This window comes from Ctenopharyngodon idella, chromosome 5 (genome assembly GCF_019924925.1).
Source record: "Ctenopharyngodon idella isolate HZGC_01 chromosome 5, HZGC01, whole genome shotgun sequence".
In the NCBI taxonomy this organism is placed as follows: domain Eukaryota; kingdom Metazoa; phylum Chordata; class Actinopteri; order Cypriniformes; family Xenocyprididae; genus Ctenopharyngodon; species Ctenopharyngodon idella.
In genome coordinates this window covers 24,686,248-24,709,981 of record NC_067224.1, presented here as the reverse complement: position 1 = coordinate 24,709,981, position 23,734 = coordinate 24,686,248, and the positions used below count along the sequence as shown (strand labels likewise).

At 37.5% G+C, this 23,734-nt stretch overlaps 1 protein-coding gene across 4 annotated transcripts in view; it reads left to right on the top strand.

Annotated features, from left to right (window-relative positions):
- The window catches only part of tenm1 (teneurin transmembrane protein 1), a 202,295-nt gene that overhangs the window by 118,815 nt on the left and 59,746 nt on the right, over positions 1 to 23,734 (top strand). For all 4 annotated transcript variants that reach the window (XM_051895417.1, XM_051895419.1, XM_051895418.1 and 1 more), the window contains 5 exons: positions 15,365 to 15,514; positions 17,921 to 18,129; positions 22,055 to 22,265; positions 22,471 to 22,572; positions 22,851 to 23,045. In XM_051895417.1, coding sequence (XP_051751377.1) covers positions 15,365 to 15,514; positions 17,921 to 18,129; positions 22,055 to 22,265; positions 22,471 to 22,572; positions 22,851 to 23,045 — 867 coding nt within the window. The remainder of the gene's footprint in view (positions 1 to 15,364; positions 15,515 to 17,920; positions 18,130 to 22,054; positions 22,266 to 22,470; positions 22,573 to 22,850; positions 23,046 to 23,734) is intronic.

Genomic DNA, 23,734 nt, shown 5'->3' with positions numbered 1-23,734 from the left:
AAGAGGAACATAAAGAACGAATGAATCTGCATTATCTTCACATGCTGAACAAAAACTTTTGTCCTGTCGAGTAAAAGCATCACAGATGAGAAGAAAAGGACCCACAAAACATGGTAACTGGAAATTTGACTGTGTTGTGTGCCGGTGCTGAAGTGTAATTTAATTGGCCAGTAGGCATATCGTAAATATTCTTTCTAAAACATCCCATTGTCTTTTAAGGTAGTGTTAGGGTTGGGTTAAGGTTAGCATTAGGCCAATGTAATTCTTCAGTTGGCACATGTATAATTTTCTTTACTGATTGTTTTGTAAAATCTGAGGAATGGAAAGGAAAAGAAAAAAAAAAGAAAGAAAAAAAAAAGATACCATAGATTTGACTCATTCTTTAATTTTGTTTAAAAAAGTGTTGTCGTAATCATTATGGATTATTTATTTTTATAAAATATACATTTTAAAAACTATTTTTCGTGGTAGTGCTTGTATTTAATCTGGAATACTTTAAAATTTTTACAAATTGTTAATTGGAGCTGAGACTAATGTACTGGTAACTGAAAGCATTATTAGCCAAAATATTTAAAAAACACACAGGGTGAGATGTGTGTAATTTTATGGATGATAGACCTTTAGAAATTTAATGTTAAGTTATATCATAAGAGCTTTCTGTTGAATTTTGTTCAGGCATGAGTATATAATTATCATTAGAGAAAGAATAAGGGACAGTATTGAGTTTCCAGTTTAGATTAAGGTCAGATGTTTTAATAGAGTGTTTATCCTAAGAGAAGGGTTTTAATTGGTCTGTGTGTATATTTAATTGAATGAATTTAATGAGGCTGTATCATCTGGCCTCACCACAATTTTTACTTTAACAAGCTAACAAGCACACATTAGGTACCAGACTTGCACACGCTATGAAGACATTAAGTGAGGTGTGAGAGAGTGTGTGTGTGTGTGTGTGTGTGTGTGTGTGTGTGTGTGTGTGTGTGTGTTTGTTATGTCCTAATTGAGTCAAGGACCCTGCAGGGACAGAGAGAGACAATCAATAATTGTTGATGAAAATGTATCAAAGGCACTGAGTGAATATCTCTCTCTCTCTCTCTCTCTCTCTCTCTCTCTCTGTGTGTGTTAAAGAAATAGAGGGTTTTAAAGTTTTTTAAAGTCATGATGCATCATAATAACAGTGTAGTGCGGCGAACGTTTTATTACGTACGTGAGTTTTTGGGTGTGTGTCAAAGGTAGGTTTTTGTGGGTTTGTGTTGCTCACTTCGGAGGGATAAATGGGAGGTGTTTTTTGTATGAGTGCAATGACCCAGATAGCTGATAGTATCCAGGGGACTAAGTAAGATGGTTTCAGTGAGACGAACCTCCATCAATCCAAACTAAAAATGTCAGCACAAAAGCTAAAATGTCCAGCCACATCAGCCAGGTTTTAATTATCTTGATTTATGGTGCTATAATGGCTTCAAACTCTGTCAGAAGATAGCAGAAATCAAAGATAATGTTAAAGAAAACTAAATGACCTATTATACTTTTTAAAATACATTTTACATTTTACAAATACATTTATTTGTTTGTTTTTAGTTTTGAATATAAGGGAGCATTTTAAACAGCCATTTAGCAAAGCCTACATCATACTGTGACAGGACAGACTGAAATGAGCAGATCTTGTTGTAATGATTTTTTGGCCTAATATACACACTGAATAGGCATTTCTGACTAACGGTGAGCAGTTATATGTTAATGAATTTGAGTTTCTGCCATCACATTCAAGCATTTCAGGATGAGCTGTTTTTATGAGGATGAGCTGAATTGCAGTATTTGATATTTTTGGACTGGGTCAGAAGTTTTGAGTTCAGAAAGTTTCTTTATTATTTTATTATAGTACACTGAACTCTTATTTCAAAAGATGAAGGAAAATTTGATCTCTCAAGATATGATTCCTTTAACTTACTCCACCAAATAAACAATGGAGAAAATAAAGTGAGCTCTTTTCACTGGTTGTAGTAAATATCTTTGTTGGGCTGTGATTGGCTAGAAGAATATACAGGGTCCGTGGCATTAAAACCTTTGAAAACCACCTGGTTTATGTCACTATAAACTGGACAACTTTTTCATTTATTCTAGAATTTCTTTTTATTGAATGTGGATTTACTGAATCTGATAGTGAAAAAAATCAGCTGGTAAATGATGGAGCGATGCAGGAATGGAGATGATGGAGCGGTATAGGACATGGCAGTACAGAAAGAGGTGAGGCAGCATTGTGAGGGTGTGGTAAGCTGAGACTGGGTGGAGAAGGCGGGAACACATTCAACATTAAAAGCGCAAAAGGCCATGGAGCAGGAAGCAGTAGACATATGGGTATGAACGTGGGCGTAGCTTTCTCTCCGGTGAATCTGGCATCCGCTGCTGTATTATTCATTTTCACTTTATACACTCATGCTGTTCGTGATGTTTCCTACTACCTAACACATGCATAATACAGCAGACATATATGAGATCTATATGTGCATACGCATATACACATGCACATTTTTACTTGGGTTGTCAGTCTCTGTTGAATGTTTCAGTGCTGTTCATTGCTTTTATCTTTCACAGTAATGTCTTTTAATCACCTTCCTTTTGGGGGATTTTTACAGCAAATATATATGTATACAAATAATTAGATTAATAAGTGACAGCCGTAGTTTTTACACACACATACACAATGATTTTTGCAATTTTACTAATTTGAAGTTGTGAAAAGGACTTCATAGCTTCAAAAGCAGTTGAAAATGGATGCATGTTTATGGATCATAATGTGTCTTTTTATGATCAAAACACTAGATCAATGAAAAAACCCCGCAAGAATCCAGAAGACCCCACTCAGTAGAGTGGCTTTCTGCCATTTCCCTTAAAAGGGATGAAATCAAACAGTTGCTTTTTTATGTATCTGTGTGTGTTTGCATGTTTGTTTCCAGAGGATAAAGACACACCCTAAGGCTAAGCAATAGGGGGTTTTGGCTGATGGATAAGAAGGCATGTTGTTCAGAGAACACATATACACTTGAATTTGTATATTTGGTTGTCTTTGTGAGTGAAATGTCAGTGGTAACAGAGATCTATTCAAATAAACTGCAGCTTATAAAGCTAGTACTTAAGACAATTAAACAGGCTGAGAGGTGAAGTTGTTTTAAGGTCCTTTGGTTACAGCTCATTCAGAGTAATAGGATGACTTTATTAACATGTTAGTCTACCCCATGAGAGGAGTTTCATCAGATAAAACTTTATCCCAGCTTCACATCCACTGTTTTTTTCTGCTTTGGAATGTTTCTGCAACTTAAATGGTGCAGTGTTGATTGTAATCTTTAGCAAATCTTTAAATATCCATTTTCAAACTGTACATTATGATGTTGTGATGTCTAAATTCACTTGGAGCATGATTGATTTTAGTTTTTAGTGTTTTTTAATTATCTAATTAAATGACTTGAGAATTTTATGCTTGGCCTTTCATAAAAGGTTATCAGAAATAACGTGAAAATAATTATCAGCTTCCTTTCTTTTTTCTTTACCCTTTTAATGCTTTTCATCTATCATGTATGTTTACGTAAAACTCTCTGAACTTTGAAAGGAATTAGACCAAGAACAAATTTATTGACACAGGCTGCTTGCTTTTATTTAAATATCAATTTTGTCTTGTTGATGCTTCTCCATTTTTTTTTTTTTTTTTTCTCTCAGAAGAACTAAAAAAATTGACACGATGATTGTTGACATACTTTAGGAGTATAGAGCTATAATAAAATAATGAATAAAATATAAAATTATTGAATTGCATAGCTCAGAACATTTAGTCTGGATGAATTAAATGAGAAATGCTTTTCATTGTAGACTGAAATCTTGGCAAATCTGAAGCCCAAGCTTGATGTTGTTGAGATCTCTAGAGGAGACAAGTATGAGATTACGAGGGTACTTTTTACTTTCTCAGAAGAAAGCTCTCTCTCTCTCTCTCTCTCTCTCTCTCATTTTACTTTCCATTTAATATAATTGCTGTCTAGGAGAAACAATTGAGATTTACATTTATTCATTTAGCAGGCGCTTTTATCCAAAGCGATTCGCAAATGAGGAATACTTAAACAAAAGCAATTCATCATAGCAGCAGTACAGTAACTGATAAGTGCCACAATAAAAAGTTCCAAAATTGCTTGGAAAAGTACAAAGTACAAGCTATTGCAGAGATATATATATAGGTGAGAGGGTAGAGAATGGAGAGATTTTTTCCATTAACAGTTGTGGGGTGTCTTCACTTGTTTTTGAAGGTAGACAGGGATTCACCTTTTCTGATGCAGTCAGATGGAGAAGATCATTCCACCATCGAGGGACAATGAAGGTTTGAGAGAGTTATTTTGCACCTCTTTGTGCTGGTACCATGGCTCTAACTGATCGACTGCAGATTTCTGGAGGGAACATTGATTTACAGTAGTGAGTGGAGGTAAGAGGGTACAGATCCGGCGAGTGTTCTGTACGCAAGCATCAGTGCCTTGAACTTGATGTGGGCAGCAACTGACAACTAGTGGAGTGAGACAAAGAGAGATATAACATGCACTCTCTTGGGTTCGTTAAAAACCACTGCCGCATTCTGGATCATTTGCAGAGGTTTGATTGTGGCTGAAAAGCGCATTACAGCAGTCTAGTCGAGTGAGCTTTGGAAAGGGGGTGTGCTGCATGCTCTGAATAGGAAGAGTCTAATTTTTTAGAGATTTCGTTTGTAATTTGTATTTTTTTTAAGTGAGTTTTACTTTAGGGTGAGGTGTGTAAATTCTGCAAAACTAAACAAAATTGCAAAAAAAATAATTCATCAGTAATTTATAGATTCTGTGCTAAAAAATTACATCATCCTTTGATGCAACTTTTGACAAGCATCTCATCACCATTTCACATATTTTTCTCCTTTTATCTGCCAGTTTCTGCACGTTGTGTGTAGAAATAAATGTGTCTATGCATTCACAGATTAATTCCACTTCATTTGCATTCGTCAGCTCGCAGTCAGCTTTTATCAGCAGCAGTCACTTGTCATTTAGCAGGCTCCTTTGAACCAGGGTGATGTACGGTGCTCTGAGTGCACAAACAGTCCTGCTGAAAAATACCACAGTTTAGGATCTCCCCTGTGTTTTGGTAACCCACCCTGGGTTTAGACGGGGTGATGTGTTTCTGGCTAAGATAATAAACAAAAAAGCTTTTACCAGTCCTGAAACCGGCAACAATGTATTGATACTAGGGATGCTCATAATTAATTGGTTAACTGTTAACTGACAGTAAAAAAAAATTGACCTAATAATCAGTTAAGGTTTAAAAAGTACAGTAATTTTAATAATTTTTGAAGTAATTTTTAAGATATTTTTTAAAATGTTTGCTGCATGGTTAAAAAATATGCCACACATGTAAAATTACATTTTTGAGAGAGAGAGAGAGAGAGAGAGAAACAGATAAGTCGCGTATAAGTTGCATTTTACTATTACATTCAGAAATAATGTAAAATACTGATAGGCTAAATAAAGCGAAATGTTTACAAACATTATAAACACTATAAAAATAGCTATAGGCTAATTTAGTTCCCCTCACTCCACAACAAATCCCTCAAATTTAACTGTATTCGGAACAGAACAAATGTAATGAATTTGGGCTTAAATGTTATTTTAATATTAATATTGAGTTTTAATACTGAGTGAGTTTTTAGATGGTCCTCTTAATAAATGGGGCACCAGCCAGGAATTTCACCATGATAGTAAAGAACATATTGTTGAATAAATAAGAATATACTGTGTATTGGAGGGAGTTTGTCATCTGACAAATCTGAAGGATTTGTGAGATGTTGTTAACTTGTAGAGCCTCTTACTGTATTATCAACACAAAGAAGACAAGTGTTATAAAACAATTTTATTAACAAAAGGATAAACAAGAGTAACTAACAACTACTAAATTGATATCATGAATGAAGTGCATAAGATTGATAAATACAAGTGAGTTGCATGTTACTATTGCAGTTACATGTTATCTTAAGAAAAGATAAACTGTTTCTCCAAGCTTAGTAAGGTAAACCTTATTGTGAATTCAACAAATAAACTTATTTGTTATTAATTGACATCAGCTATGTAATGCAAAATAGAAAATCATATACTGAATATATACACTAATGCCAAGGTCTCTGGAAAGAGGTTTGGTAAAGTGATATTTACGTTCCGCTTGGTCACTTCTTAGCGCCGATATCTTCCACTAGCCGAGCTGGGCTGCGTTGCAGTGGGAAGGAGGATTTGGATCCGTTTCACAACCTTGAACACGAGGTAGATGTGAACGCTAAACTTCTGGAACACTGAGAAGGTCCTTGTTCTGGAACACGCAAATGAAGGAGCCTTGAAGGTGAAGGTTCTGAAGTCTGTGCAGAATAATCCAGACAATCTAGAACATGCAGATGGAAGATTCTAACATTGGTGCAAAAGCCTGTGGTCGTGGTTCCTGTTGCCGTTTCCAAACTCCCCAAATTCACTTGCGGAACTTCCTTGTTTCTGTCTATAGAGCTTCAGAGTCTTGAGAGAGCAACTTTACAACAACGTAGAGTTGAACTTATAGCAACAACCTGTTCAGCAGCTTAGGGCACTTCTTTGTCTTGAAGAGAACCTTTTAATCTTTCCTGAGAAGGAGGAATTTGCAAATTGGCGTCTTTCCAGTCAAGCATTTGATTGGATGATGTTTTCAGAGATGCAATGTTCGCTCACCATTCCTGATTTTTGGATTAAAATACCAGGTGTAAACGGGTATGTGTCTGCCTCCTCTACTTGTGATCTGATCAACCAAAAAGCATCTTAAAATACCAGGTGTAAACAAGGCCATAAAGACCAAAGAACATAGGGTAATGTCAGTCACCTCTGATAACAAATTACTCTAAATTGTAATGCTGACATGCATTTTCTGTAAAGCTGCTTTGAAACAATATGTATGAAAAGCGCTATACAAATAAATGTGAATTGAATTAATGTTGAACTTTTACCCATGCATTCATGTATACTTTGTACTACTATGTACAAACAGCACTGATTAAGCATATACAGTTCTGTAAATATATATGGAGAAGATTTGCTCCCTTTTGTTCATTTTTTGTTAGAATTTTCTGTGAAGCCTGATCACTTTGAAATAAAACTTCCCCATGGTATGGAAATGGGTTGCCATCTTGACTGCTGCCCACTACAAAAAAATGAAAAATATAAGTAGCTATATACACTTCAAGTCAAAATTAATTCATTTAAAACAAAACTTAGACAGAAACCGGTATTGGGCTCACGTACCCTACCTTTCTCATTCGGCACAAATTTGGATGCTGAACTATTATTTATTATGCACATTTTCAAGATCGACATCCTTTACATGCAAAAATGTACTTGGCATAGCACCACAGTGGTCACACTGAACGGCACAGATTGTACTACAGACTATTTCAATTGAGCAGTGTAACTTTTTGGTTGACTGTGTTTGGTTGACTCTATTGTATTTTGATAATGAACAGGCTGCAATGTCAATTTAGCAATGCTAGAACTGATACGTTGTGTGCGTGAGGTGACTTATAACAGCGGAAACAACTTTAAATACTCCGTCATACAGATAAGAGCAAGGAAACCGTCATTCGAAACTGTAAAGGGTTTACTTTTATTTGAGTACACTCACAATAAAAGCAAAACATTGTGCTTTTGAAAAAAAAAAAAAAAAAAAGGAAACACACAGGATGAACTTTCTGTCGTCTTGGTTTCCCTTCCGTGAACTTGTTTGTGGAGTGCATAACAAAAATGAACCGAAACTCAGCATATACACTTGTCGCACAGTTTTTCTTTCGTTTTGTTAATCTGTTAATTGAGTGAAATATATTTTGTGTATAGGCCTATTTAACATATATATGTTAAAGGGATAGTTCACCCAAAAATGAAAATTTGATGTTTATCTGCTTACCCCCAGGGCATCCAAGATGTAGGTGACTTTGTTTCTTCAGTAGAACACAAATGATGATTTTTAACTCCAACCGTTGCGTTCTGTCAGTCGTATAATGCTTGTCAATGGTAACTCCATCTATAAGAGTCAAAAAAACATGCATAGACAAATCCAAATTAAACCCTGCGGCTCGTGACGACACATTGATGTCCTAAGACACGAAGCGATCGGTTTGTGCGAGAAACCGAACAGTATTTATATCATTTTCACCTCTAAAACACCAACTGTCCAACTGCCTTGCGCATCCGGTTGGTGAGGTCTGAACGCGCTCTGACAACGGAAGTGATGTCTCGCACTCATTGAAGTATAAGCGCGAGACATCAGTTCCGTCATCAGAGCGCGTTTTTTTTACCTCACTAACCGTAAAGTTGGACATAGTGGTGTTTTAGAGGTGAAAAATGATATAAATACTGTTCGGTTTCTCGCACAAACCGATCGCTTCGTGATCTTGAGAACATCTACACTTCGCTGAAGTGTCTTTAAGTAAAAATTATATATATAATTTTATACATTTTTTTTCTCGGATCACAGAAGCACTGCAGGTGTATGATGTGATGATGTGTGAATCCTCTTGTTCTGTTGTTTATGCAGCTATTTGCGCATGTAAAACTAAACCCTTGGAAAATTTATTGGTATTTTTAATGGGCCACAGACACTTATCCATTCTAATTTAATTTCATTATAATTTACCATAATCCTATAGGTTAACAGTTAATGATCAGTTGTTGGAATCATCCCCATACCAGTCACTTAAAAAAAGCAAAAGTTGAAGTGTATTTGAAATGTTAAGTTGAAGTATTATACTTTCTATCCTAAGTGTCATAGGGAGATATTCAGCCTCACATAGTATAGAACAGATATTCTTTATTTCTCTATCCAAATGCTCTCCGTTACAGTGAAACCACAAAATAAGATGCGCCACAGTTGCTTATATGCTGTACATAAATTAATTCACAGATGTCATTTTAATTCTTTTTTAAAAAGTTGTCAGACGAAAAAGGTTCAATCTCGTGACATCTCACACTTAAAACAGATGTTTTCTTCTGAGCCAGATCAGCTCATTATCAGGTAGGGGGCTCAGCCCCTCCTAAAACTGAAATCCTAGAATGGGCTTACACAGGAAAAGGGTTTTGTGGTTTACCCATTTGCCCTTTTCCCAGCATGCACTGGGGCATACATAATTAATAAAATTGCATTTGTTTGCTAGTTTTATTTACATTGTTGTTATTGATTGTGTTTGGATTATGTTTGGTAACTTGTTGTTTTGTGATATCCGGAGTTGAGTTTCAGTTCCTCTACTCAAAATGATGATTTAATTGAGTGTTACCCTTTTACCCTTCCAGAGTTTCAAGTGTTGAGATCTGCGTGTGGCTTTTTAAGGTATTTCACGAGTGCCTTTGTCTTGTAAGTCTTAATGCGATGTTGTCATATATATATATATATGTGTGTGTGTGTGTGTGTGTGTGTTCATATGTTTCAATGATTAGTGAAGTTTTCTTACATAGGACAAGGAAGAGGGCTAAAATCTGATTATTTGACATCAGGGAAAATTTGACTGACAGCTTTTCCAGTAATGAAAATCTGTTCTTTTTGTGTGTGCGCGTGTTTTTGCATTTTTCATAAACATAAAGAAAATTACACATTTATGCTGGCAATCATCTCAGTCCTTTAAGATAGGAAGAGTTTTTTTTTCTATAAGGAAGAGGTGTCAATGTTCTCTCCTCACTAAAAGCGAGGGTTTATCTTCTCCTCTTGAAGAGAGAGGTATAATCTCTCCTTAAAACATTCGTCTTCTGTCTTCATTTTAAAGTCATAGAGTTATCTCAGTTGGGCAAAGTGGGCAGGTCAAGCAATGGTGGCGTCCTCTGGAAATAGGACCCCGCCGAACATTCATGCAAAGCATTTTTACATCTCAACAAACGACGATCATTTCACACAAACTCTCCTCTCCTGTCATTGGCTGTAAGCCCCTCCCTCAGAAGCTGTCCGCCCAGCCTCATAACTGCTCTATTAATTTAACCTGAACCGCCCATCTACAGCATTCCTCATCTAAACAACATTTCCATCATCTCAGAACAGCAGCTGGATGTGAAAATGTCCGCCTCCTGTCCGTTACATCCCTTAATTCGATATCTTCCAGACCATTCTCTCTAGATGTCCTGAGGGGGATCAGGTTTTTGCCCGGATGCAGAGCTTGTGCCTTTTTCAACATTGACTCTCCGCCACAATGGCCAGCCCACAAAAGCTTATTGTTCTCATTGACCGATAGCCAGGACACACAATAAACGAATCCATTTCTTTTAGCCCAGCTTCCTAGCCGAGGATATTAACAAACTGTGGTGTGACATTAAACTCAGAGAGCTTAACCATTTCTCAGTCTCAGGGTAGTCTGCTATTCAGCATCAAGGTTAAAGCTAGCTTTGATGTATGTGGGACTTTTGTCTAGTGAACAGCTCTCAGTCCTTCCCTGTGAAACACGTCTCTTTGTCTCTCTCCTCTCTCGCTCTCTCTTTTTTCTTGTGCATACGCACACGTATGCAACAGATCCCGTGGTCAATGTTGTATGTTTCCAGCTCTATCCGGCGCTCTACAAATCATGTTAAAATCTGTTGATTTAACAAAAGCCTTGATGAATGGTGTCCTTCTCACTTTCTATTTCTCGCTCCACTTCAAAAGTGCAGAATCCTTCCTAGTTGTCCATCTTGTCGAAAGAGAGAGAGCGGAAAAGTGGAGGAGAAGGGTCAGAGAGAAAAATGGCAGAGAGAAAGAAGGGGAGAGAGAGAGATTTTTCTCTTCATTAGCGGTTGTAAAGAGAGAACTAGCGGAGAGGTTAGAGGTTTTAAGGGATCGATGTTTGCCGTTCAAGGCTCTGAGTCCAGCAGGGGAGAGAAATGTGGCCTCCATGGAATTTATGAGACCTTCCAGACGTGCACCTTTAAAGCGCTTTGTGATCCCGTACACACACATGCACACAAGACAGATCTCGCTTACGCGCACACACCTATAGAAAGCTTTGTGATGTCATCGATCTGCCCATCTATCAATTTCTCTTCTGTCAATCTCGCCCACCTTCTTTCTCTTGTCCTGTCTGAAGCTCTGTTCATAATTTTTTTCTAAACAGACAAATACTTTAATGAACTGGGTAAATAATAAATTTTTATGACACTTTGGTGTCTTTAACTTTGAACACTTGTGTCCCTGTTTTTTTGTTTGTTTGTTTGTTTGTTTTTTTTACATCATTTCATGAAGATCACATAAAAACTGTCTTGGAAACTTCTACCATGTTTTATTGTTTTATGCTTGTGCAAGACTTAGACTTTCATTCTTAAATTATGAAAATCCTTCATAGAAATATTATTGCATGTTGAAAAATATGATCTAAACAGAGTGAATGTTTTTTTGTTTGTTTTTTTGTGTGTGTCATTTCCACCACATTAAACGGATATATTAACTTAATGAATTGGGTAAATCAATTTGTGTGATGCTGATGTTTCTTGAACTTAAGGCTTATTTTTTATTTTTATATACTGTATACACTGCTCAAAAAAATTAAATGAACACTTTGAAAGCACATCAGATCTCAATGGGGAAAAATATCATGCTGGATATCTATACTGATATGGACTGGGTAATGTTTTAGGAATGAAAGGATGCCACATCGTTTGATGGAAATGAAAATTATCAACCTACAGAGGACTGAATTCAAAGACACCCCAAAAATCAAAGTGAAAAAAATGATACAGCAGGTTAGTCCAATTTGGATGGACCGAAACATAATGTCCCAGAGGTGTTCTGTTGGATTTAGGTCAGGCGACCGTGGGGGCCATTCAATGGAATCAATTCCTTCATCCTCCAGGAACTGCCTGCATACTCTCGCCACATGAGGCCGGGCATTGTCATGCACCAGGAGGAACCCAGGACCCACTGCACCAGCGTAGGGTCTGACAATGGGTCCAAGGATTTCATCCCGATACCTAATGGCAGTCAGGGTGCCATTGTCAAGCCTGTAGAGGTCTGTGCATCCCTCCATGGATATGCCTCCCCAGACCATCACTGACCCACCACCAAACCGGTCATGCTGAACGATGTTACAGGCAGCATAGCGTTCTCCACGGCTTCTCCAGACCCTTTCACATCTGTCACGTGCTCTGGGTGAACCTGCTCTCATCTGTGAAAAGCACAGGGTGCCAGTGGCAGACCTGCCAATTCTGGTGTTCAATGGCAAATGCCAATCGAGCTCCATGGTGCCAGGCAATGAGCACAGGGCCCACTAGAGGACGTCGGGCCCTCAGGCCACCCTCATGAAGTCTGTTTCTTATTGTTTTGTCAGAGACATTCACACCAGTGGCCTGCTGGAGGTCATTTTGAAGGGCTCTGGCAGTGCTCATCCTGTTCACAAAAGAACAGATACCGGTCCTGCTGATGGTTAAGGACCTTCTACGGCCCTATCCAGCTCTCCTAGAGTAACTGCCTGTCTCCATGCTCTTGAGACTGTGCTGGGAGACACAGCAAACCTTCTGGCAATGGCACGTATTGATGTGCCATCCTGGAGGAGTTGGACTGCCTGTGCAACCTCTGTAGGGTCCAAGTATCGCCTCATGCTACCAGTAGTTACACTGACCTTAGCCAAATGCAAAACTAGTGAAAAACAGTCAGAAAAGATGAGTAGGGAAAAAATGTCAGTGGCCTCCACCTGTAAAACCATTCCTGTTTTGGGGGTCGTCTCATTGTTGCCCATCTAGTGCACCTGTAGTTAATTTCATTAAAGGTGCAATATGTAGAATTTTGGATGCGATTATTAACGTTACTGTAGTATGAAACAGAGCAGGACCGAGTGTTGTAGGAGCTGAACGAGGCCGCTGGAGCGATTGTTAACGAGAGACGAATGCAACACATGCCGCGAGCAGCGGAACTTTTATTATGCCACAGTCGCCGGCGCTGCTTCCGCTTTTCCGGTCATGAGTATGAGGTAACACAGCACTGTTTATCATATTAGATACATGAGTGTGTTGAAAACTGCAGTAAGCTAGATTGATTTTAGAATATCATATTAAATGCTGGATGGCTTGTGTTGAAAATGGCATGCAATTAATTTTGAAACGTATTGTATGATGGAGAAAATTCTGCATTACTGTTACTAAAAATAAAGCTGCATCTGATTATGTTATGTTAGCTACTTCACAAAATAGTGTTTTTCCTCTGACGCATTGAAAAAACATGGTACTCACAAAAAAATCAAGAAAATTAGATTTAAGCAATAAGACTAAACGTGTTGAGCTATATAACAATAATTAGTTTTCTGTCTATAAATATATCAAAATAGTTGTTCCCTTGTCTATTAAAACATGTAATATATTAAAGTGTTTTTGGTGTTTCCATGGTTTCTCCAAAAAAATGGAAACCGAGGGTAACGCGGGTATAACGCAATTGACAGGTGACTCCTCATACGTATCGGAGCCTTGGTTAAAATTACAATTTTCTCACGATTTACAAATAGTAGGAAACATTTGGGATATTGTAAGTACTCAAGTGAACAAAATATATAACAATGGCCTAGTGGTTTTTGGATATTTTACTGCAAAATCCTTACATATTGCACCTTTAACACCAAAGCAGCTAAAACTTATTAACAACCCCCTCTGTTACTTAACTGACTTAAATACATATATTTTTTTTTACTATATTGGAAACTTTTTACCATGTTTTATTGTTTTTCCCCTTTGTCCAATACCCAGACGTTCACAATTAATGTATTAAGATGGCGGAAAAAAGTTTTTAAGTGCCCCTGCAACCAGGAGAAACAAGTCATTCTGGGTGTAGTTCAGAGAAATAATTCATAAAATATTGTTTAAACTGGGTAAGCAGATCACAAGAGTCCAATATCTGTTGTCTTAGATCAAAAGAATAAAAAGAAATGGTTGCAACAGCGTTTGTTAAGACTAAAAGAGCTTTTACCTGGAAAGTTAAAATATCAATGTCAATGGATGGGAAATACTAGACAGAAAATGTATATTCTTGGCCATCAAAGTAACAGATAGTGATTATTTGTTGTGCAACATCTGTATTAGTTAATATGTCTTTGACCACCTCTAAAAGTGGTATCAATCACAGTCTGATCAAGTGCTATCCGATCACCAAAAACATGTTTATTTCAGGTGAATGGGACAATAGAAAAGTATCTTATGTCCATTCTTGAACTGAACTCTGGACCCTGTTCGTTTCTGTGTTAAAGCTGATCCGCAGTGCTTGGGGTGATCTGTCATTTAGCCAATGGCAGCTACTTTGTGTGTGTGTGTGAGGGAGAGAGAGATGAGGGCGAATAGGGGGAGATAAAGGAGAGGATCATGTAGATCCAGCTCCCTGCTGAGACACCAATCCCTCTTTATGGCTCGTAAAGACGCCTCCTCACGGTAGAGCCCAACGTGCGCACACACGCGCAAACCCACACGCGACTCCTATGCGCCTGAGGAACGGGAGGGAATGAGAGGGAGAAACTAGCTGCGAGAATAACCTGATTTTCACTCGCCGTTCCAGAACTCGTCGTCAGTATATCTTCTCACCTCATTTCCCTGATCGACTGAAATCCCACACACACACGCACAGGAGAATGAGAGAGAGGGAAACTGCATGATGAGATAGCTGGTATCGGGGGCCCTGAGGTGAGCAGAATGAGAGTTTGTCCTTTTTATTGGCTGTAATTAGGATGAGGTCATTACCATGCGCCAAAGGCCTTTCACTGCTGGGAGATCATAAAATGCCACCTGAGCGATTTATATTCCACTCCCAGAATCCTCTGCAGCTTTCCTCACACATTCAAGAGATGATGGGATAAGAGAAGACCTTAAATGTATGTGTGCGCACATACTTGTTCAGATATACGAAAAAAACAGGAGATAAGTAATGTATTGAAGAATGGTTTAATACAATGTTCTAATCTCATTTTCAGTGCACAATTAACATGCAGTTTTGTCTGTGACATTTTTCTTATACAAAATCTGAATAAATTCTTCTAGACAGTTTCTAATCACATTGTCATCTGTCCATCTGCCTATCTGCAGTATCTATCTATCGTTCTATCTATCGTTCTATCCATTGTTCTGTTGTTCTATCCATCGTTCTATCATTCTATCTATCATTCTATTGTTCTATCTTAATTATTTAATGAATAAAAATAATGACTTTACTATTGTTTTTGTAGAGCTGCTTTACAGCAGAATGCTGTTTGCATCATTGAATTGTTATTTTCCTGTTTACCACTGTAAAGCTGCTTTGAAACAATCTGTATTGTATAAAGCGCTTTATAAATAAAGGTGACTTGACCCTTTTGTTCTATTGTTGAATCTTTTATTCTGTCTATCTGCAGTCGTTCATCTGCTGGGGTTGCCGTGGCATCTGAAGCGAGTGGAAGGAGAGCTCTATGAGAACGGTATGAGTAAAGATGATCAGCCTCTGCCGGGAGCCGATTTCACCTTCACTCCTGTTCACCTGCCAGGACTCAACACCACACAGCCAGGTATGTGTGTGTGTGTGTGTGTGCTCTACTTAAGTCATCTAACATATGATTTCTATACAATGTGATATTAATATTCTGATATTAATGATATTAATTCATTTCACACAATGGGCCTAAATGTCAAGTCTTTGCCTACAGCTAAAGCTAAGAGAGGGTGTTTTGAGTGTGTGTGTTTGTGTGTGTTTTTGTATTCATTCAGAGTTTATTTGCCATTTAATTAATGTCAGTAAACAACAGTAAATTATCTTCTCTCAGATAACCCCTGAGATTATGAGGTCATTTTTTAAAGCTTGAGGTGTGCTTCTATCTGTGTAGGGCTGTAGAGATTGATAAAGTGCAAATTAAAGAAAATGTCCTTGTTTATTAGAGTTTGTTTTGCCATGTTCATAGAATAAAATAAAATAGATAAGAATATTTAACATTAAAATAAAATAGAATAGAATGGAATATTTATCTACACAACCTGATCCAGTGGTAGGGTAAATGGGAAATGTCCCTATGCTTACATTCTAACTCCAAGATGTAAATCGTTCATATACTGAAATATAAATATTGCAAGACTTGCCAAAAGAAGTGCCAAAAGTAATTACATAAACAGATAATTGGTATGTATGTCCCGAAGTGGTTATTTGAAGTACATATGTACATTACCGTTCAAACGTTTAGGGTCAATAAGATTTTATTATTTTTTTTATTAATAATAATAATTTTGTAAGAAGTCTGTGCTCACCAAGACTACACTTATTTGTTCAAAAATATGGTAAAAACAGTAATATTGTGAAATATTATTACTACCTAAAATAACTGTTTTCTATTTTAATATATTTTAAAATGTCAATCATTCCTGTGATGGCAAAGCTGAATTTTCAGCAGTCATTACCGCAGTCTTCAGTGTCACATGATCCTTCAGTTTGGTTCTCAATAAATATTTATTATTATTATCAATGTTTTAAACAGTGCTGTTTAATTTTTTTTTGTGGAAATTGTGATACTTTGTTCGGGAAAAATAGAAAGAGAACAGCATTTAAATGAAATAATTTATAACACTATAAATGTCTTTATTGTCTCTTTTGGCTTTGATAAAATATTATTTTAAAAAAATGTCTTAATGACTTCAAACGTTTGAATGATAGTGTAAATGTTGTTCTATAGAGAGAGAGAGAGAGAATACAATTTTTACAAAACACTAGTTTTGTGATAGGGGCTTTTTTGGCCCTTTAACCACATTGTTTCAGCAACTTCCACCTGTCTTCGTGTTATGATGCAAGGATGTTCACCCTGAAGCAACCTACCTCAGGTGTTAAGTGTCTTGCTCAAGGGCGCAGTGATCATAGTTCAAGAAATGCCCTGCAATTTTTTTGGTTGTCTAGCCCATATCTTTGACCACTAGCCTGCACTACCCCACTACGTGTGCATGAACGTATTAATGCACAGGTGTGCTTGTTCTATCAAAGGTAATGTAAATAACCTCACACCTGAGAGTCCATAAGGGTTTTGGTCTTGCTACCAAAGCTCTGTCTCGATACGGCAGGTGCCGTTTCATCTTTGCCGTCACCTGAATTTGACTCTAGACAGCAGAGCTTTTCAAAGAGTCCTGCAGATGATCACTTTTGATTCACATCAACTGAACCTCTGAAAAATACATCATTCTTTTTGACGTTTAGATGTGGAGGCGTCTGTGTTGATAGCATCAGAGGCAGGATTCATTTAAAAGCCCTCGGGCACTTTTTTTTCACATTTTTTTCAAATTCTTTTTACATCTACAGCCTTTGTGTGACCGTCCGTCAGAGAACCTGAACTCAGTTGCATAATTTTTAATCTTTAACAACTATCATCCTAAAGCTTAAATTAAGTGCTTTTGGTGTTTACCATTATTTATTCTCCTTCATTTTGTTCCAAACCTGTATGACTTTCTGTAAATGTATAAAGAATATCCTGACCAGTCTTTTTCACATATTGAAAGTGAATAAGGACTGGGCCTGTCAAGCTGTAAAATTGCAAAAAAGCACCATAAAAGTCTTCTGCACAATATTTCTCACACAAAGCTATCATATGGAATATGAGACTGAGACTATTGTGTATGAGCCATATAGACTATTTCAATGAGAATTGTATGGTGCTTTTGTGTATTTTTTGAAGCCTGAAAGCTCCAGTCTACAATCATTGTAATTGCATTAAAAAGAGCAACCAGAAATGTCTCCTTTTTGTGTTCCATGGAAGAAAGGAAGTCATACAGGTTTGGAACGAGATGAATAAATGACATGAACTAACACTTTAAAGCTTATGTTGCAGATCCATATGGCAAACACTTGGTCCAATCATTTTATTCAACTTTTTTGTCTCTGGATAAATCATGGAAATTGGACATAGAGTATGTTAGTTTCATTTTTCCATTTGGCTTGACAGATAAAGAGGTGATTCAGCGAGGCAGGGTGATAGAGAGGGGAGAGGTGGCTGTCGGGACACAGCTGGTCCAAGCAATTCCTCCTGGACTCTTCTGGAGGTTTCACATTACGGTTCACCACCCCGAGTATGTCAAGTTCAACATCTCACTCACGCGGGATGCTCTGCTGGGTATCTACGGCAGGAGGAATATACCACCTACTCACACGCAGGTAATCACATGCAAACATCAGTACGGAAAATATAACCCAAGTTCTTTCATTAATTGAGTTATGCACATTGTTTCATGTTATATTGTATAAATATTAATAATATATCTGTAAATTTATTAAAAATGTAAAATAATTTACAGTACAGTAAATCAGTTTGTTAAACTTAAGTTCATAAGACAGCAATTTGGTGCATTTCTACACTAATGCAATATTTAAATATATATTCTGAATAAAAAATGAAAGAAAATATCTTGTTTTGAGACATGAATGAAGTGTTTTGATAGTTCTAGTGCATTTTGAATGTGAAATTAACTGCTGTGCTGAGCTGAAAGATGGTTTGGAGAACTGTGTGAAGCGTAAAAAAAAAACTGTAATTGATCACATACTGATATTTGCAAACAAAAGCACATAAATGAAGATGGTTCAAAGACGAATTTTGGCAAATGAATGAAAGTTATGAAAAGTGGCTTTAAATACATCGTTTTATTTCCAGATCATTGAACCATAAATCAATTGCATCTCATGCCCTAAGCCATGTTGTTTAAAAGTAGTTCAACTTTTGAAAAACATGTTTTGAGACCCCTGTGTTTTCACATCATTTTTAAATAATCATACTGAATTAACATTTAAATAGTCATTTTTTAATAAGTAATTATAAAATATTTATTATTTATACATTTTTTGTGTGTTTGTGTAAGAAGGCATGTGCGAGTGTATGTGTGTATGTGTGTGTGTGTGTGTGTGAAAGGGAGTGTGTTATCAGCCTTTTGTATCTGTACCCAGGTTTTGTGATGATAACTCATGTTGGTAAACGTTGTCTAAGTGCATATTGTTATGACTGGCAGATAACAAGGAGGATCAGGAGCGTATCTAACGAGGTGCTTCAGACGACCCCAACATGCTAATTACATCTCATTATTCAGGATATCATCCAAGATTAACTGTTCACTTTGCTCAAGAAATTAGAGCCCGGTGTAATTCAATTTAAGGCTTCTCGTTTGTACCTCATTTGCATACGGGCTTGCATATGTAGGCGGAGGCAAAGCAAGAAGACTGGTTAATTGTTCCTGCTTAATGAAAAGGCTTCTTTTGTGTGTGCGTCAGAATAGAGATGTTTACACTGCCACAGCTTCCACAAGTCTACTTCGGGGTGCGCGAGTGCGAGTTTGCGTGTGTGTGTGTTCACTGAGGCCTGACAGATCGCTACTGCACTGAGACTGTCAACTCCATTGCAGCTCCCACGATCGTTCCTCAGTTTCTCTGGCTGTCATTAAAAGCAGTGGGGCTCTGGTGCAACTGCTGCCCTGCTGGCTCCTGCCTGTCAGCGTGAGAGTCATTACAGTCGATAGGGCTTCAGTGCCTCCACTGCTTCCAGAGTGACTCCGGAGGAGGAGAGGGACTCATTATAGCCAGAGGGTTCTGTAGTGCCTCGGAGAACGCCGCTCATTGATGTTTCTGATGTTTGTAACAGCTCTGTCTAAACACTGGCAATCCCCCCCAAATACAGACAGACAGACACAAACGCCACATATCTTTTCCAGTTTCCTTGGAGATAGATTCATACCACTTACAGGATGGAAGTGACACAGTAGTGCGGGGTGATGAGACAGACGCTGAACACAGATATACGGATCGCAGGCTGAGTCAAACGAGCGCAGATGGTGAGCTGTAAATGCCTGGATGTAAACGTCTCGTATTTGCAGCGACTCCAGACTTGATCTGGACTGTGTAAATGTGTGCGTGTCTGGACGTGTTTGCTCAAACCGCAGGCCTGTTTCTCTGATGTGTCTGGATGTTGAAGCATGGGAGAAGGGGATCAGTCCTAGTTTATGCCCCTTAATAATACAATGGGGAGCACATGAAAGTGTGAAAGATACTGTACTCACACTTACTATCTCTAACAGTGGAACCTTTATAGAGCTTTTCCACCAGTAGTGAACTTTGTAATGGAAATGCTGCTGGCACTGTGTACTTAAATGTCCTGATTTTGCCAAGTCAGTTAACATATTTTGTTGATCCTGCAGCAGCATTCCTGTCTGAAAACTGAATCCTAACCATATCCATACCCCTAAACACAACCATACCCATAAGTTATCCTTAAAATCAGAGGGAATTGAATAACACCTCATGTAGAAGCACTTAACCCTGGTTGCAAGCCTAAACTTGGATCAACAAACACATCCTGGATCAACAAAGATGTTGATCCAGGAACATGTTGCAATTGGTGAAATCAGGTTCTGCCTGTGTGCTCGGAACCATTCGGCCCAATGGAGTCTTCTTTGTGATCTTTAGTTTAAAGGTGCAGTAAGCTATTTCTGAGGAACACTGTTGATATTTGAAATCAACCCAAACAAACATGCCCCTCCCTTCATTGCTCCACCCCCAAAATGCATAAACAGGCAATGCGAGAGTGGATGTATCTTTATCATAGCTGAAGCAAAGCAAAATAAAGCGAAGATGACAAACGAACAATAAGGAAGAACAAAAAAAAAATGAACATACAGTACACAAGAGTATATACAAGCAAGATTTGGTTGTTAGTCGCCAGCAGCACACCAGCTCCAGACAAACAATGATCTCAAAACTGTCCTGTTATAACTAATATTACAACAACAGCATATATTGGTTCTGTGAAACAGAGCAAAACCAATGTTACTCATGTGTGGAGCAGAAACAACACAAACTCGGCGTCGATTTTCAGGCCTTCCCGCTTCGGTTTCTCCAGCGCTGGAAAGCTTTTCTAACATTAACACAAGTCCTTAAGTTCTTGCCTTATTATAACCCTTCTTTTTCCAGTGATATTCCTCGGATCTTTTCTCTTTTGTAACGTCATTCATTCATCTCTCTTTCTACAGTCTTTCTTCAAATGTCCCTCTTGCTCACTCTCTCTCCTCCCCCATTATGTGTGGATATGCCCCCTACTGCTGACTTGCTACAAGTGTGTTGTGGTTCTCGGTTCAATCCCAGTTTCGCAGAAATCGCTTACTGCACCTTTAACTTTCTTAATTACTTGTTCAATAAATATTACTTATTTACTTCCTTTTTTATTATTTGTTACTCTCTTTTTATTTTATTTTGCACTACTGATAATCTTATTTTATTTGTCCATATTATTTGTTTTTGATATTTTTTGCCCTACTGATTTTAAGTTTTATTTCTTAATTCTTAATTTTACATGGTTTAATTTATTCCTTTTGTTTAAATTTAAGTTAATTGCTACTTTCTAAGTTTACTTGCACTGTTCGTGCATTCCATTGTTTTTTATTTTGCACTTTATTTCATGTGATTTGTTGTTTTAGTTAATTTTACAGTCTGTTACTTTACATTTATTCATTGATACTTTTATTTACTTTTACGTTTATTTTTATTTTGTTTTGCACTACTGATTTCTTTTTATTCGTTCATATTATCTGTTTGTATTTTTTTTTTTTTTTTTCTCATTAAAAGAACAAGAAGATATATGGGATGCCATGCATTAACCCAGTGGAATAATAATGAATATGTTTGGTATCACGGTTTCATATTAATGTATCTGAAACTGTTCCTAGACATCAAGGCATTCAGAGAGTTTGTCAGACACACTCAGTTTCTGTAGATGAATATAATGTAGCACAAGTTGCAGCCAGTGTTGGGTGGATATACTTGATTTACTTTTTCCAGTTCTGTAGGATGTATGTTTTGGCAAGTATTGGGCATATAAATAGGAGCTTGTTTTCTTCGGGGAGTATGCGAAAGCTGTCAGCATCACCTAGAAGACAGGGTAGAGTACAGGGGGCTGCTGAGACACAGAGCACCAAGTTATATCTCCAAGTTATGGACGGTCAGTGCCAAGGGCATGAATTCAGCTGTCGAACTGTGCTATGTTCTTTTTAACACAATTTAGATCAGATACACATATAACTAACTATATGTCCTTTTTCTCCAGTTTGACTTTGTGAAGTTGCTGGATGGGAGACAGCTGATAAAGCAGGATTCCCGGAATGTCAAAACTCCGAACCCTCCTCCACGGAGTCTGCTGGTGTCTGCCCTACAGGAGACAGGTTTTGTGGAATACCTTGATGTAGGCACCTGGTACCTGGCTTTCTATAATGATGGTCGCAAAATGGAACAGGTGGTAGTGTACAGCACACCCATAGGTGAGAGATCACGCTAAAAATGCAACTACTTTTTTAATTTCCTTATTTTCCTTAATTATTTTCTTTTTAATATAAACTAAATTATTGCATTATTATTGTGTTATTGGATGTAAAAATGCTTGCTAATGATACAAATAGAGAAATTAGTACATAACTTCAGAGTAATGTAATTGTATAGTGAATTTTATTGTGTTTGTGTGTTCAGAGACAATAGACGGTTGCTCCACTAACTGTAACGGTAACGGAGAGTGTGTTGCCGGACACTGTCACTGTTTTACTGGCTTCCTGGGGCCAGACTGTTCAAAGGGTACAACTGAACACAATAACATCATCATAATCACACAATAATACATAATGTATTCATGATCACCCAATAATGCACAATATAATTATGCAAAAAATACACTGTTTGACATGATATAATTACTCATCATTTTATCTGTGCAATAATGCCTTTAAACAACATTGCAGACATAAACGAACTAAATAAGCTTTATTTTCACACAATATTACAATCTTACAGTTACACAATGTTGCAAAGATCTGATTAATCAGATTATTTATGCTTTTGTGTGTATATTTCAGACTCTTGCCCAGTGCTGTGTAGTGGTAATGGCGATTATGAGAAAGGTGTGTGTGTGTGTCACACTGGATGGAAGGGGGCGGAGTGTGAGGTGGAGGAAGGCCAGTGTATCGATCCCACCTGTTCCAACAATGGAGAATGTGTCAACGGAATCTGTGTGTGTGCTCCTGCATTCAAGGGCGATAACTGTGAGCAAGGTACAGCTCACACACACACACACACACACACACACACACACACACACTCAAATCTTTCATTAAAACATTTTCAGCTTTTGATGGACTACATTCATTTTTACATAGAAAAATTGAGGCACAAATAACCCTCATCTACATCATGACCATCATGCTCAGTGCGAGTGCATGTGTGCGTACAGAGCTACTAGTCTATCTTCACAGCTTGTTTATGATGAATGTCCTGTAATTGGATTTTAAACACACTTTCTCCCCTAACCATTAAGCTGAAAATTCATTGCTGCCATTTCAGTGATAGAGAGAGAGACAGAGAGAGCTAGAGAGAGAGACTCAATTTAATCCCATGTAGATCCATCCACCAAATTAGCTTTTCCATCAGACACCTTCCGCATCTACGCACACACAGAAGTGAACATATTGTTGCTGTTGTAATTGGAATTTCCATGTATTTGTATCTTGTTCTTTTTTGTTATGCACTCTCTCTAACTGTGGTGTTTTTATGTTTCGCTGTCTCTGCCTCTGTCTTGAGCACTATTCAGAGAATTTGTTTTCTAAACGACGTTTGAGTTATAATTATTAATAGAGGACATGCGTGATTTTATGTTCTGATTCAGACCGAATAGAGATTATGATATAATTATAATATATATTATTAAGGAAAAGATAACATTTTTCCTACTATATTAACATTT